Source organism: Antrostomus carolinensis, unplaced genomic scaffold (genome assembly GCF_000700745.2).
Source record: "Antrostomus carolinensis isolate BGI_N321 unplaced genomic scaffold, ASM70074v2 scaffold3193, whole genome shotgun sequence".
NCBI lineage: Eukaryota > Metazoa > Chordata > Aves > Caprimulgiformes > Caprimulgidae > Antrostomus > Antrostomus carolinensis.
In genome coordinates, this window is record NW_010304287.1 from 81175 (window position 1) to 97440 (window position 16266).

The 16266-nt window shown below is 36.9% G+C and overlaps 1 protein-coding gene across 1 annotated transcript in view; it reads right to left on the minus strand.

The window, feature by feature from the left end:
- PTPRQ (protein tyrosine phosphatase receptor type Q) overlaps positions 1–14055 on the minus strand; it is a gene marked incomplete at both ends in the record, with an annotated part of 95034 nt that extends 80979 nt beyond the window's left edge. Inside the window, 7 exons of the mRNA XM_010164377.1 lie at positions 1434–1644; positions 4049–4221; positions 5862–6008; positions 6782–6910; positions 10039–10288; positions 11747–11946; positions 13986–14055. Of these exons, the coding sequence (XP_010162679.1) occupies positions 1434–1644; positions 4049–4221; positions 5862–6008; positions 6782–6910; positions 10039–10288; positions 11747–11946; positions 13986–14055 (1180 nt within the window). The remainder of the gene's footprint in view (positions 1–1433; positions 1645–4048; positions 4222–5861; positions 6009–6781; positions 6911–10038; positions 10289–11746; positions 11947–13985) is intronic.
- Between the last annotated feature and the right edge of the window lie 2211 nt (positions 14056–16266).

Consider the following 16266-nt stretch of genomic DNA (forward strand, 5'->3'; position numbering starts at 1 on the left):
GAGAACTAAAAACATGAAGTGTATACTGACAACTATCTCTAAAAAAATCTGAGAGAAATCTCCTGGGAACTCAGAAAAGGCTTGTAGATGGCCTAGTCTCCCCAGACAGACTGTCTCCCCTAGTTTCCCCACTTCAGAACCATGGTTTATTGGGGTTTTTTGTTTTATTTTATTTTATTATTTAATTGAGAAAGAGATTCCCTCTTCCTTGCCCTCCTAACTGTTACAACAACTATATTTGAAATGGCTCTCCTCATGGATCCCTTCACACCGGTATTTTTTAGCAGAAGAGTTGTGGTCAGCAGAATGCAGGAGACACATATGCCAAGAAAGAGTTTCTGGTGCATCTGCAATTAAGTTCCAGTCAGTAGCAACCCAACTGTGTACTCAAAATCACCTGTTACAAAGCTGCCATTATGTCACTGCAACATGAAAAAGTGTGAGGGCTGCACACAACTGAGTATCAGGCTCAGAGTTTTCCAAGACCAGCCTTAAAATGGAGGCATGTAAAAATCAGCAGGTCCTGTTGAAAATTTGGCCATCAACAACTCAGCTGCTATAATAACTACTATAAAATTATAATAATGTGCAAGATTCAGCAACACAATACCTCAAGCTGAATGAGGCTGTAAAAAGAAAATTCACATTTAAAGCACTGTACATTTCTCTGAATGACAAAGAAGATTCTTCATGATTACTATAGCACAGAAAAGATCCACTGTACTTTAAAGTAAAAGATTAAATTCTGGTCTTAGATATGGGTGTATATGGAGGAATTCAGTGAGTTTAAATAAAAAAGAAATCAGAAAGTAAAACCTTTACTTTCTGCCTACTGTTCAAAACCCTCACTCTAAAAATTTAGAGTGGTATTTTAAGTCTCTGCCTGTCAACTGAGGCCTGTTTAATGACTTGTAAATATCTATACTTGGTAAAGAAACACTGGTCCATTGATAATACAGAACAAGTGTACACACTAATGACATCACCATGTCATGGGGTCATCTCCACCTGTTTGTCACCCATATAGCAAAGTTGTAACTTTTTGACCTATTTACCTTCACTGACATTTGAAAACCTATTAGTCAAAAGGCTTAGAGAAATCAAGGTCTCTTAAGGGCTTGGAGATATGTTAATCCTTGACAATCACACCTGCTTTGGCAACTGTAATAACTGATTGTCTATGCAGCTTGGCTGATGGCTTTCGGGTGCTCCTTTCACTAGGAAGAAGGTCAGCTGGGTGACAAGGGGCTAGTTCCTGCCTGTGTGGCATTCCCATTTGCTTCAGAAGGTTATTTGCTAGTAAAAAAATCTGACTCCAGCAAATGACCCATTCATAATTTGCTTGAACCATGTGCTAAAGATCATATCTGGGACAATGATGAGGGTCCCTCGGAACAAAGGAGGAGATAGAAAAATATCGTAAAATGTCTTACCCAAAGCAGAATGTAATTCTGCATCTTCGTTTATAGCAGGCAAATTATCACCAGATACAGTTGTGAATATTACTGGGGAAGCTGTCTGAATGCTGGAAAACATTTCAGCTGAACCTTCATATAATTCATTGGTTGTTCCCATTGAATTCCAAGTGGGAGAAGGTTTGATGTTTTCATTTATCATGTACGGTCCCAAAGAATCAATTAAATACTAAAAATTAGAAATTTAAAAATAAATCACAAACCTCGTCATCACTAAATTATTTCATTACCTTTATATATAATAGATAAACAGTGTTTGCATATTTGTGTACATATAAAAAACACATATGCTATATAAATATTGGCATACAAATATTACCTTTCATTACAACAATAACTAACTACATTTTTTCCCATTAAAATCTCAGCTGCCATTTGCCTACAAACTTTTATTCATTTTTATTTAAAAAAAAAAACCCACCACCTTTTAAAAAATTTCTTAAAATATGGGGTTTATAGTACAGTGACAATTTTAGAGTAAGGCATTTAACTTTAATGCTATATCCTTGGAGTTATATTGAACAGACACACATATGAGCTTGGGAGATTCCATTTGTACTAAGCATGTTCTGAAATAGAGTTGCAGGAACTGAACTTCAGAAGAATGCTTCAGATGTCCCTACTGGGCCCTGAAGAAAAGGAGTAACAGGTTGACTAGATTGCTGAGAGGAAATAAGAGGAGAAGGAGAAAAACAGAAGCTAGTGAAATAAAGGGGAGAGAGAAAATAATGGAGTACCTATGTGAAAAGGGAGAGTGAAAGGAAGGTAATACAGAGGTCGATAGGGCAGAAGGGGCACAAGATAAATGTTGCAAAGAGATGGTGGTAGATATAAGGGGAGTAAGAACTACAAGGAGAGGAACAACAAAAGCAGAAGAAAAGAGAGATGCTGAAGCACAGGTACAAAATCATGTGTAAACACTAGATTATGCCCCTTCAGAATCTGGGACCAAATCCAGGACTCCAGTGTCTCTAAATTGTTCTGCTGTCATCTGTGAACACTCCTCACTCTCACATATGGCCCACTTCACTGCCAGAAAGAGATGCTTTTACGATGATGTAAGTAATACACATTAGCTCTCCCCTACAGACTCTGGGTAGAGAGAAGGCAAAGCAGTTTTTTTTACTGCTGTAACTAGCAGGAGTTAACCACAAGCAGAGATACAGCATCAGTCTCACCTAAGTACCAACAGGTAAAAGATATATATGCCTCACCTTCACCAACATTTTATAGCAAAATAGTAACAACCCATGTGGAAATACGTTATGCGTCTGAGGCTTTTTCACTTACAGCAACCTTTTATTGCTACTAGTTATGGAGCACTGTTAGCACTGTGGATCCAACAGTTCAAATCCTGTAGATGCTCTAAGCTTGGGTCACTGAGGTTCTAAATAAAGTAATGTTTGTTATTATTTGGTTTGTTTTTTAATTAGACAATTACATTCAATAAACTATAATAAAGCAGCAATTATGCTAAACTAAGAACTTAAAAATTAGGAAATCCCATAATTAAAACATGTCTGTGGAGACAATTTTCATTTTTGCTGTGTCTGTACTATGATACAATCTTTAATTACAGTTATATACTTTCATTTTCCAAGGACACCTGCTTGTTTTAATGAAGGAATCATTATCCTCATTGTTTTTACCCCCTTACTCATTATTTAATGTTTGGCTCCAAGGCTCTATTTAATGTATACCATTCAACTTGAAAGCAAAATCCTTCATTGAGCTCTACATCAAAAACTTAGATTCTGGGTCATATCCAGAAAAAGTCATAATTGTCTAAAAAAAAAAATAAAAAGGGAATTATGCAAACTTCGGGCCCCTATGTTCAAAAGTAAAAAAGCAAGACCAAAAAGCCCTACCGCAGAGACCACACGTTTTCTAGGGATCTACAGTTCTGCACTGCCCCATCTAAGCACATAGAGCACATCAGCACCCAAAATCCAGGGGCTAAGAGTGACTCACAGCATACGTCCCTGAAAAGACTTGATCCCGTAGATGTGCAGAGATATCCTAAATATACAATCATAGCGTGTAGTTCAGCATATAATATCAGACATGTAAATTCAAGGACACAAATGGGGGCAGAAAGTCTACGGGTGTTTGCCCTGCAAGCAGATCACTTGATCAGCCTTGGGAGACTTATGTTGAATTCCCCTTCTCCATGTGATTCGTACCCAAATCTTCCAGGAGTTTGCTTGACGGGTTATGTATAGATGTAGGCACCTACATCTGTAATTGTACTGTTACCCTATGCTGCCAATAACTCAAAGGCTAGAAAGGATGGCTGTGGGCTATGGCTTCCTGCTTTCAGTAGCTAAGAAAGTCTGGATCATTCCACTAGAATTATTTCTTGTTTTCATGTTGTGGAAGCAGCATTATTAGAATGCCTTTAAAATTCAGCCAGAGAAAAGAGGGTGAGGTGAGAAAGGTGACTTTTAAAAGCATTGACAACTCATCTGTAGTGGCTAATTCCACATGCTGTACTTAACAGATAAAGCAGAGAAGCAAATTTAATCTAGTAAGGATTAAAAAATATCAAAAAACCCCACCCCACAATTAAATACCTTATTTTTTCCTTCAAGAATAGTGTTTTCCAGAGTCACCTCTGTTTCCTGCACATGTACTTTAACTCTGTATTGGGTAATGATTCCATTTGGTTGTTGTGGCTTCCTCCAAACAATTTTTATATATGTGGCTTCCACTTCTGATAGATGTAAATCTGATACAGCACCTGGTACTAAATATTCAAGAAGAAACTTGATTTAATTAAACATCTCTGATTATTATAAGCTTTATCAGCACTGTGTGCATTTAGTAAAATTTCCTATCCTTATCTTTTCAGTTGCTCCTGCGCAGGTAGAGAGTTACTTCAGGTGAGGGTTTTTTTAGCAAACAATTTACAGATTTTTTGACATATATGTATGAGTCTGGTCAGATCCTAAAATTATGTAAATCCCAATAACTCCACTGAAGTCAGTGCACTAGAAGCAAGCAAACCTCTGCTAACTTTCTGTATGTAACCTCGAATATATTGAAAATGAAAGCTTAATTCTAAATTTATCAAAGCCACAGAAGAGTGAGGCAAAAATCTGGGGAAAAAAATAATGTGATACATGTTGTTCATTTCACTTTTATAGCAAGTTTTGGTTCAATTTCTCCTTTAACTATGCAGTAATAATGATACTGTACTTCATATAGCACTGCCAGAGATCAGAAACATTCATATTAATAAAAAAAAATTCCTAATATGGCACAGTAGAAGACAAACTTGAAATTACTTGCATAATAAAGGTTTGTAGATTCGATGGTAAAATAAGATGTTCTATGTCACTTAAAAAAACCCCAAAACAACAAAAAACCCACAAAACCAAACCAAACCAACCAACTAACCAAAAAAAGCCCCACCAAACAAAAAACTGTACCAAAACCCCTTTGGCTTCTAACAGGGAGTTTAGACAGAGGATGACCGTGGCTATACTGAGGCAGGTCATCTCTGGAAATTGTCTCTGATAAGGATAGGTGTTCCTCTTGCTCTTACACCTTGACAGCAAGCATTGCAGCAATCACTGATCAAGAGATTTGCTTAATTTGTGCTGTGTGGCACAAACATAACACAAAAAAACCCGTCTTGAAATCGTGCCTGCCTATTACACACTGACTTTCAAATTTTTCTGGTTGCATCCTCAGATGTAGACCAAAAATCCTGCACAATCTCACACACGTGTAAGATAAAACTGCATCTCTATTGAGCAAAGGACTCCCATCCCATGAGCGGGCTATTGGGTGCCAAAATCCCACATAACAGAGTAGATGGCTCTGGGACAGAAGCAGCCACTTGATTGCCCCAGGACCAGATCTCGATACTGGGTCTGCCTTGGAGCTATGGTCCCTCCTAAAGTTGGCTCCATTGGAAACTGGCATGGAACCTTGGATTTGGTGAAATTAGTCAAATGAGATTTTAAATAAGAAACATTGGGGGCTGAACAAACCAGTCGGGGATGGGCTGGGGAAATCCTGCGCTGTTCTTTCTCTTCCACTTGCTGCCATCTAACGGATAAAGGGGGCACCTGCAAATTAATTACTGTATCTAAAAATGACTACTTTCATTCAGGCAGAAACTACGGTTCTTTCACAATCTCTGAAGGCTTCTTATAGCAAGCAAATTTAGTGAGAATGTATGAACTCGAAAAAAATGGAGAAATAAATCTACATGATAAATTTTCAGCTAATTTATTTCATTAGCTTATTAACCCTCTCGTAAGACTCTTATAATACATTCACTTTTTCCTTTGCAAAGTGCCTAAAAGGCTTTGAAGGGAAAACTGAAACCAGTTATCATGTGCAGCCCATTTACTTCAATTCTTTATGCTTACTTACCATCTGCAGGAGTGAAAACTGTAAGGTTAGTCTTTGGCCCCACCCCAGCACTTGTCTCAGCACCAACGTACACATTGTATGTTGTAAACGGCACAAGGTTACTAAATACAAACTTAAGATCTTTTGTACTGTTATCCAGAATATGACCTGGAATGAAAAATGAAGAGATTCTAGATCAAAAATGAAACCAGTCCATTATTTTCTTATACTAAATATAGCTACTGTTCTGGATGATGAACAATGAAAAGCCAAATTTACCCGTGGAAAAGCTAATTGGCATCAACCTCATTGGAAAGAACACTGAATGCCTGAAAAATCCCCCCATCCAAACCACCTCAGGAAGATATGGGTATTAAGAGGTGGAGATTTTTTGTTTAGAAACTAATTTCTATTGTTTTCCTGTGTGATCACATAAAACACATTAATACACAGTTCATTTACTACTTACTTAATTACGTGCAGCTATGTAACTTCTTTAAACATACGTGTCTGAGTAAAAGAAATTACAAACCCACCAAAATGTACTCATACAGTTGATTGTATACTATACAGGGATTAAAATCCTCCAGAAATCTTTTAACAGAAAAAGCAAAGAGTGAAGGTAAGGTACAGAATGTTTTTGGAAAGATAAGCACCCTAATTCAGCTGCGAGCTTAGCCTGTCATCTCTCTAAGAGTAAGGAAAGCTGGTTTCCTCCATTAAGAATATCTAATGTTAATTTCATTGTGTATTCTTCCTCATGATGGGCAGACTTTTCCCTTAAAAGTGATATATAAACTATTTAGAAGTCCAATAGTGAAAAGGATACATAGCACTGCTTTCAAATATTCATTCTTGATTGGCAGGGACACTAAGAATGCAAGTGCAAGGAAAAAAATCATAAAAATAAAAAAGGAATAGAAACATCCATTCAGACTTACCAGTTGGTCCATACAGCTCAACTCTGTAACTAAATTTTCCTGTTACTGTGGTTGGTGGGTCCCAAATCACTGAGAAAGACTTTGCTGTAATGTTGCTCTTGGCAAAATTTTGTGGTGGATCTTCTGGAACTTAAACAATATTGGAAAAAGTCTTTGAATATAAAATAATTTCCATTAGCATTTCCAATAACCACATATCAGATAATTAATTTTGAACATGAACATTAAATACTCTGAAGGAAAGATACATTAAAAGCACATCTCATGAAAATGACTTATTTTTATTTCATTTCTTTTTTAAGGTAATGCTTGCAAAAGGTATCAAAAGAGCTGATAGTATACGAATAATCTTGAAAGACAAAGGTGGTAGGGATTTTACCAAGTTTAGCATGGACTTCATAGTGATTTAGATTACATACAAAAGATGCTCAAATATGATTGTGATGCTTAGCAACAGAGCTCATATTGGGTATGTTTTTCTTCCTTAAACAGGTTCTTTTTTCATATGGAAAATACATCATATTGAAGATTTCTGAGAGCACTAAAGATAAACATTACCATCCAAAAAGGTAAACCTGGAACCAATTATACTTGCAAAAACATTGCATACTTGAGTAATTTTCTTTTTTCACGAAACTATTCACATAAATTAGATAAATCCCATACTCAAGTGATTATGGAATCCGATCCCTGTCCTTTCTAAAGTATGCCCTACTGTATTGATAAGTTAATGAGAGATTACTATTGAGATGAAAATCTGAATCCAAAGACAACTGAAGGAGGTGGGATTTTTTTATACCCATATAGAGTAAAAACAAACTTGATTTTCAAAAATGTTGCATACAGAAGTAAACTTATGCAAACTGCTTGATATAAATTTCTACAAAATCAGGTCTTAATATGTCATATGTGAGATTTAAGCCAGTATGGATATATAGACTGATCCTGTAAACAAATATGCAAGTTAACTAACATACTACTCTTAAAAAGTACTATTGTCTTTTGTAAAAACTAATGTACAAATGAAAGAAATAAAAAATACTGTCATTCCTGAAAGGTATGCTACAGATTGGTCTGTATTCTGAAGTATCATTTTAAGAGTCCACTTTTTTTTTAAGGTTCAAATATTTTTCTCTTTGCAGAAGTACCCTCCCCTTGACAGCCATCCCAGCAAAGGAAATGTTTGCATGCTGAGTTTTCAAAAAATATTTATAATGAAGAATTTTAGAATACTTTAAAGAAGTAGCCTCTTTCAAAAATCAAAGCAAAAAAGGTATCATCTTTGTTAGGAAAGCAGGAGAGCTTCAGTACAGCTCAGAAAGTTCTGGTTGGAAGGGACAAAAATAATTTTTAGCATTTTAAAGTGGAACATCAATGAGCTGTACAGTAGGGACATATATCTTCTTCATCTGTATGGCCAGATGGGCATGACAACAACACTCTGTCATTCTCCTGTGTGAGCAGGAAAGTGGTATTTGAAATAAATACATTCTCCATCTTCCCACCTGCTATCACAAATTGTAATCTCTCAATTCCTCTCCCCCAGTTCTCATTTCAGACACCCCAGTGGAGGGCTGAAATGTGAGGTCTTGTCCATAAGAGAAACTGGCAACTTGGAGGGGGTGGCTAGCATGACACTAAAGAGATTCTTACAGGAAACAAGACATCTGGATAAGGGAAGTGGATTTCAGTAATTACAGAGTGACTGGATGATGGTGCTTGATATTGGGGGGAGGAGGTGTTACAATTATTGCAAAACATTCCTAAATCATCATTTTACCGGATAGCCTATATAGATCAATACAAACTTTAGCATGTAAAAAATTCTTTCCCGCTGAAGGAAATGAAAGGTAAGAAAATAAAAATAATATGAGGCAAAAAGGCTACTAATTCATCATGCCTTCCTAAGAAATAACCAACCAGCATAATTGCCAGCCTCCAAAACATGCAGTACTCGCATGGGAGCACCTTAACAAGCACCTGAATGCTCATAAGATGAAGATCTAATAGAGGTGGATCCAGAAGCTTGAGTGTGTCAGTGTGCTATTAAGAGGAAGGACTTACTGAGGTTTGGGTCATGAGGGTTGACTGCGGGTGTGCTGGTGGGCTCTGAGCACACCACACATCCACTCACACTGACCAGTAAGCCAACCTCCCTTTTCCCAGACCATGCTTTAATGGATAAACCCTGGCTGTACAGGTTTCAGGTAGGCAAGGAAGATCATGTCTTTCAAACAGATGACATCTTTCTGTGTATTTGGCAGAACTAAACCCCACTGCACAAGTTTTTCATCATTTGTCAGGGTTTTCTTATTACCAGTGCACCTATCCTAGGATGGTAACAGAGTGAAATATAAACTGGAAATTAGCTCTGATATTGTTAGAACAGAAACTATTCAAAACTTAATTAGCCCTAGAAAGAACAGCAAACTAAGGATATTTTGCAATTCCAACAGTGCTAGGAGACAAATAAATTTCTTTTAATCTAAACAGTGCTATGAATTCTGGATGTATGAAAGGGGAACACAGTAATATCAAATGGTGTCTGGCAAAAGAATTAGCTACTGGCAAACAGAAAGCCAGAATAACATTCATCTAGAACACCTTTTTGGTATGGCTCTATTAATAATGTTGCCCACTGCCTACCTAAGCCATTATAAACTCCTGCTCCTGGACAATCTTAATTTCCAATGTTAACTTCTCAGTGCATTGCATGCAATCCAAAATCAACTTTCCTAATGTTTAAAAATTTCTTCAGCACTCAACAACTTTCTGCAATGGGTCCAGACTGAGGAACCATGGGACCCAAGTTTTCTTTATACTGGTTATTTTTCCACAATGACAAAGAAACTGTAAGTGCATTGCTATGTATACAATACACATACTTTCTGAATATCATGGCTGACATGTTTTCTGTTTATCTGTATTATTAATTCTCCTTCCATTGTGGTATTAATCGCTGTTATTAAATTAACCTCAGTTTTTCATAAAATTTGATCTGTCCTGAGCACACTTTGGTATCTTTGACTTTTAATAATTACTGAACTCCCACTCATTGTACCTTATTAGACACATGAAGTTATATACATTTCCAGTTGATTCCATCAGGTAAAATTAAGTAATCACGTAAGTACAAGAGTATGACACAGATGAAGACACATTCAGAGTGAAGTATCTGGCAACATAACTTCAAACTGATATTTTGAAGTTCTCAAATAACTCTGAGAACTTAATTTCCATTTGACAGCAGTATATACCTGATTCTGGTGTCCGGACAATTGCACTGTCAATGTAACCTGCTTCTGTGGTAACTGCAGAGACTTCAAAAAGATAGGTTGTATATGGCCTAAGGTTTGTTATAACAAAACTAATTGGTTCATTCCAAACAGAGCTCATTTGACTCGCTGCTTCTGTACTTGGTGTAACTGTAGTCCGTGAAGGAATTGTGGATTTGCCAAAAGTAGTTGAAGGAGTGGTAGTACTCCACAAAAATGACTCACTGTTATCCTATAAAGACAAAATATGACATATGATAAGCTGGATCTATAACCTATAATTGCAACTATATACAGATCAAAAAAGGCAGATCACCTTTGAAACAAAATCACCGAAAGTTAGTTCTCCTTTTTATACTGCAATCTCCAAATTTAGGTTGTCATTTCATTAGTTGACATTGCTAGTACATCCTGTTAGTGACAGCATTATAGTTTCTTGCCTTATCCCAAAAGTTCTCAAACCTGACTGAACAGAAGCGACTCAGTAGGCTTCATTTAATTATTCACAGATTCCATTTTCAGCATTCAATCTCTCTTAAAAATAAGACCCCTAGTAAGGTCTTTCTACATCAGATACATGTTACATGTATGTATATATACATATATAGCATACATATACCAATATATAATGGGTAAAACTAGACAGGGGTTTCCTAATCCATACTGTCAGGAGACACCTCCAAAAAACTGCTAGATATTACAATAACCAATGCTTGTGATTCAGTAGGTGGCAGTCTCTCTTCTCAGTGCAGAATTAAATCAGTCTGATGTTGGGAACCTTCACAATACCTAAGATGATCTTCTAAATAAAATCTGAAACCAAAGGCCTGATAATTTTTATCATTTAAAACTGCAATTTTCATTAAAGTACTAAATCTATTATCCTGGAGAAAAAAAAAGAAAAAAAAAGAAAAAAAAAAAAAAAGAAAAAAAGAGGGAAAAAAACCCATTAGGCAACTTGACATCTAAGTAATCACGGCACTCTGCTTAGAATAAAGAGGAAAAGGAGAATAAACACTGGAAAAGATAATTTTCTTCAAGAAATTCTGAAAGGTATACATTGGTTACAGGTCTGAATTCAATGAGTATTCAAAGTTCAGAAACTTTTCTATGAATGCTTATTTTAAGAACAGCTCAGGCTATAAACATTTTTTTTACAAACCACTGTTAACCGTGGGTCTTTTTATTTTGTTATGAAAAGTATTTAAATAATGTTCAAATGTGATACACAGAATAAAGAATACATTTGAAATATAAAAAGCATTATCATACTACGTATAAAAATAAGGTAGAAACATTACTATATGTCTGCCTTGACCAAAAAAACCCCACCATTCTTGCATTTTCTAATTGAATTCTGTAAAAAACAAAAATAAAAAATTGAAAGCTGAAAAAAATTCAAAATTATCTATTTCATTATTTTCTGCTAAAAGGATATCAAATTGACCCTTTCTTAACATTTTTACTTTAATTAAATTGAGCTTTTCAAGGAAAAGTATTCCATTTAAACTATTTTGGACAGAAAGATTTTTCTTCAACCACTATATCCTGCCTTAGACTTAAGTTTGTAAAATATTTGAGATTGTTCTGAAAAGTAGGTCTCCAAATTTTTTATGTTTCAAAATTCAAATGTAAAACTATATTCTGTGGCTTGAGTCTACTTCTAATTTAAAAGGTTTATAGCACTTACATTACATTCTGGTAACCTCCCAGACAGAAGGTCCTCTACTTTAACCAAGACATCTTTCACTACAATTCCACTTCTTGCATGTTTCACACTAATCTTGAAACTAGTTATCTTTCCATTTGGTTGCCGAGGAAGAAACCAGATCAGATTTACAGCTGAATAATTTAAGGCTTCAACTGTGAGATTCACTACTTTACCTGGAGCTTGAAAACAAAACAAACAAAAGCAGTGAGACATACTTTTCTCCTCAGCACTGGAAAAAAAAAATAAAAATTCCCATTTCTTTTTGTAATGCCATTTCTAGCTTCCAAACCCTGAAGCAAATAAATAACAACCATTCACAAACACATGTAAAGTAGCTGGTTGCATATCAACCAGCTTTTCCAGTCTAGTTTAAGTGAGAAATGTAATTATTTTGGTCTCATAATAATAAAGTAATTGGTTTGGTCAACTTAAAAATATTCTTCCTAGAAGCAACTCAGCTACTGTGTAAGAAGTAGTAAATTTTTGGCCATTTATATTTATTGTATTAAGAGCATATGACAGCACTGAGTGTTTCATTTCACTTTACCCATGACATCTTTTCAGCTGGATATAGATTTTTGGCAGCTTTAAAGAGCTCAGTTTGATTTGATTATTCACTATTACTGCAGAAATGGTGTTCTTTGTATTAGTTTCTGGGGCCTTTTGTCAGAGCATCTGTATTAATCACAGCACAAAGGAATGGGTTGCAGCATCTAAATGATATTTTATATGCTATCTGAACTTTCCTGTGAATTAGAGCACTGTGGCTCTCTCTCAGTCCTGTGTGCATGTCATGGTCAGTAGCAGTTCCTGCAATAGCTGGCCTTAGAACTAAGGAGAAAAGTGTTATGCTGCCTTAAAAATGCACAACTATCCACAATGACACATCTTCCACAGGTGAATTGAGAGCTCCTCCAAGCCTCATATTCAGCTCTTGCTTAGGCCCTGCTGAATCTTTTGAATAGCTTTCATCCTCTTCTCTCTACTCCAAGACGACAGCCTTTATATTTAAATAATTATATCTTCCCTACTTTAAACTGTACCTCTTCATGTTGATAAAGATGGGGTTTCTTTAACCATTAAAGCAAGAGTTAGAAACAAAGGAAGTTCAGAAGGTAAAAGCATAAATGTAGTATCAGTGACACCTAGATTTTGAAGAAACCTTCTAATTGCATTTATAATAAAGGACCTTAACTTTAGTAAACATGTAAGCAGAAACGTATCAAAAAGTAAAAAGCTAATGTTCTCACATGGAGAAACACTGATGGCTCTGTCAAACATCAGTAAACAAAGCTTAAGGAAATAGTTTTCTACCAGCAATAACATACAAAGAATAGTTATCAACAATTATTTTGCATAGCTCCGCATGGCAAGTTTACTACCCCTTTTCATGTTTGGTTTCATTGCACTATCCCAGAAGTCTGATGCAGAGTGGTGACTTTCTGCCATTAACTGAGATTTGGCACTCTCTATTTTGCACAGCTGCAGAAACCAACAAGGAGTCCTAAACACAGAGGGATGGCCACTGCCACAGCAGCACAAATTTTATATTCCAGTAAGACTTGTTCATCCCAACTAACTGTCCTGGTGTTAGCTCTTCAGCCAAGGCTCAACTGCTCCCGGAGTGTGAGCAAGACTACAAACCTAAATTAATAAAGATTATGCAAAAGTAGACTATAATTATCATTTTTTAATCTCCAAAACCATCAAGTCAAATTTTAATTTCAGACATGTATTGTAATTTTTTTTCTTCAGAATTAAGAAATAAAAAGTTAGTAAAATACATTTTGAACTTCATAGAGAAGGAACTTAGGTCCAGCACTATACAAATATGGCTTGGCATAAGTAGGCAATGCAAACAAAGTCTGTCTCCTAGTACTGCTGCAAGCAACAGCAGATGAGTCCACTTGATAGGTAGCTCTGCTCTCCTGTGACCTTGCTTTCTGAAAGTAGCCTACCTAGAAAGTTGCATAGGAAAACCCCAACAGAAACAGACTTTGCATATGAGAAACCCCCATATATGCACACCCTAAATGCTGCTACTAGTAAATAGGACAAAATGCATGTTTTCCACTGAATGAGAGAATAATGAAAGAATCAGGATTTTGTTCTAAATGCATTAGGATTTGTACAAGTAAAAAAAACGTGTCACAGATATTTTATTTGAGCAAATTAGAGCAGCTTTAATTAAAATAATTAGCAGCTTTATTGAAATTACCACTTTCTGCAGTCTGAAAAAGAAAAGGCTCACTAAATACTCCAACACCTGCACTGTTCTCAGCAGCAACCTACAGAAAGAAAAAAAAAGTCACATTACATATTCTGTAGGACATAGTTTCAGGGACTATGGATACCTTAATGTTACATAGATTCACTTTCTAGCTTTTAAACTATAAATATACAAATGAACATGCCTTTTATAGCTGTATTGTTTAATTTATACTCAACATTTAAATGTGAAAAAATAAAATGAAAAAAATTATGAAACAGTGTAAGAAACTGAGAAAACCACCTTGAATATCCACAAAGGTGCTGAGTCCCTATGTTATGCTAAAGTCAACAGCACGAATAACATCAGTAACACTCCTTTTCCTTACTACAATTCCCTTAAACCAGCTTCTGTACTCCTATTCTACTTGTACTATAACTTCAAAGAGTACCAAGGAAAATGGGTTCTCTTTTATTTCTTGAACTCCCAAAGGATAGCAAGAGCAGGTCAACCTCCCTCAAAGCAGAAACCCAAGGAAAGCATGTCTTTTGTCAGAAGACAACAGGTCAGGGAACTGTGGATGCACTTTATGGTGGATGTGCCTCAGTGCTCATGATCATAGCAGAGACTTCCTGCAGAAGGGCATTCCATTGAGACTTTTGTAGAATTTATGGAGATAAACAGAACAACAGTGCTATTTGCTCTGCAGTATAGGACTTACTGACAGTTCTACTCAGTGATGGGCCATGGCATGCAATACTTACAAAGAAAGAGGAATGAAGTCTGACTTCTTATTTTGAAAAGAAGTGACAGAGACAACAAAAAGTAAAACATGAGCAAAATTCCAACATTGAAGGTGAGAGGTGTATGAAAGAAGCAGTAAATTTAAAAGCTCTCCAGCAAGGTTAAAGTTGGCAGAGTCATTCCCTTCTGCCAGTTACAGATAACAAAGGTATGGAGGTGGTGCTGAGGGAGCTGACAGTGCAGACTGTGGGGAGAGTTTGGGGAGAAGGGGAAGATGGGCAAAACTAGTATGTGGATCATAGCAGAAGTAACAGACAGCACACAGGGGATAACGAAGGGCAAAGAGAGTGGAAGGAGTCAGCAGGTCAGAAAGGAAAACTGTTCTAATCACTTCTCAGGACTAAACTGTGCATCTTTCAGAAGACTGTAAAGCTATTTAAACAAAAGCACTAAGCCATGGCAGACAAACTACAACAAAGAAATGTGAGGTCACATGGAAGACTTAATCTAGGATACAAAAGGATGCATATGTCTATGACCACATTCCAGTGCAGTGCATGCTCTGCTTGGTGATGGAAAATCTGTGTCACTGGCTAGCTCCTTCCTAAGCCACACAAACACCCCCCCTCCATGCATTCACACCTCATGACTCCGGCCAACTCTACATACTTCTGTGTCACAGAGAGAATAACTTGAAACAGCCTTAAGCATTAAGTAATTGCAATAGCTGAGGAAATTACCTGGAGATCATAGAATCATAGAATAGTTTGGTTGGAAAAGACCATTACAATCATCTAGTCCCACTGTAAACCTAGCATTGTCAAGTTCACCACTAAAGCATGTCCCCAAGTACCACATCTTCACATCCTTTAAATACCTCCAGGGATGGTGACTCCACCACTTCCCTGGGCAGCCTGTTCCAATACTTGACAACCCTTTCAGTGAAGAATTTTTTCCTAATATCCTCCGCTGACACAACATAAGGCTGTTCCCTTTTGTCCTATCACTTGTTATTTGGGAGAAGACACCAACACCCACCTCACTACAACCTCCTTTCAGGTGGTTGTAGAGAGCAATAAGGTCTCACCCCAACCTCCTCTTCTTCAGACTAAACAATCCCAGTTCCTTCAGCCACTCCTCATAAGACTTGTTCTCCAGGTCTTTAACCAGCTTCATTGTCCTTTGCACAGGCTCCAGCACCTCAATGTCTTTCTTGTAGTGAGGGGCCCAAAACTGAACACAGTACTCGAGGTGTACTCACCAGTGCCGAGTACAGGGGCACAATCACTTCCCTACTCCTGCTGGCCACACTGTTTCTGATACAGGCCAGGATGCTGTTGGCCTTCTTGGCCACCTGGGCACACTGCTGGCTCATGTTCAGCCGGCTGTTGACCAACACCCCCAGGTCCTTTTCTCCCGGGCAATTTTCCAGCCACTCCTCCTCAAGCCTGTAACGTTGCATGTAGTACTTGTGACCCAAGTGCAGGACCTGTCACTTGGCCTTGTTGGACCTCATACAGTTGGTTGCCGCACATTGATCAAAACT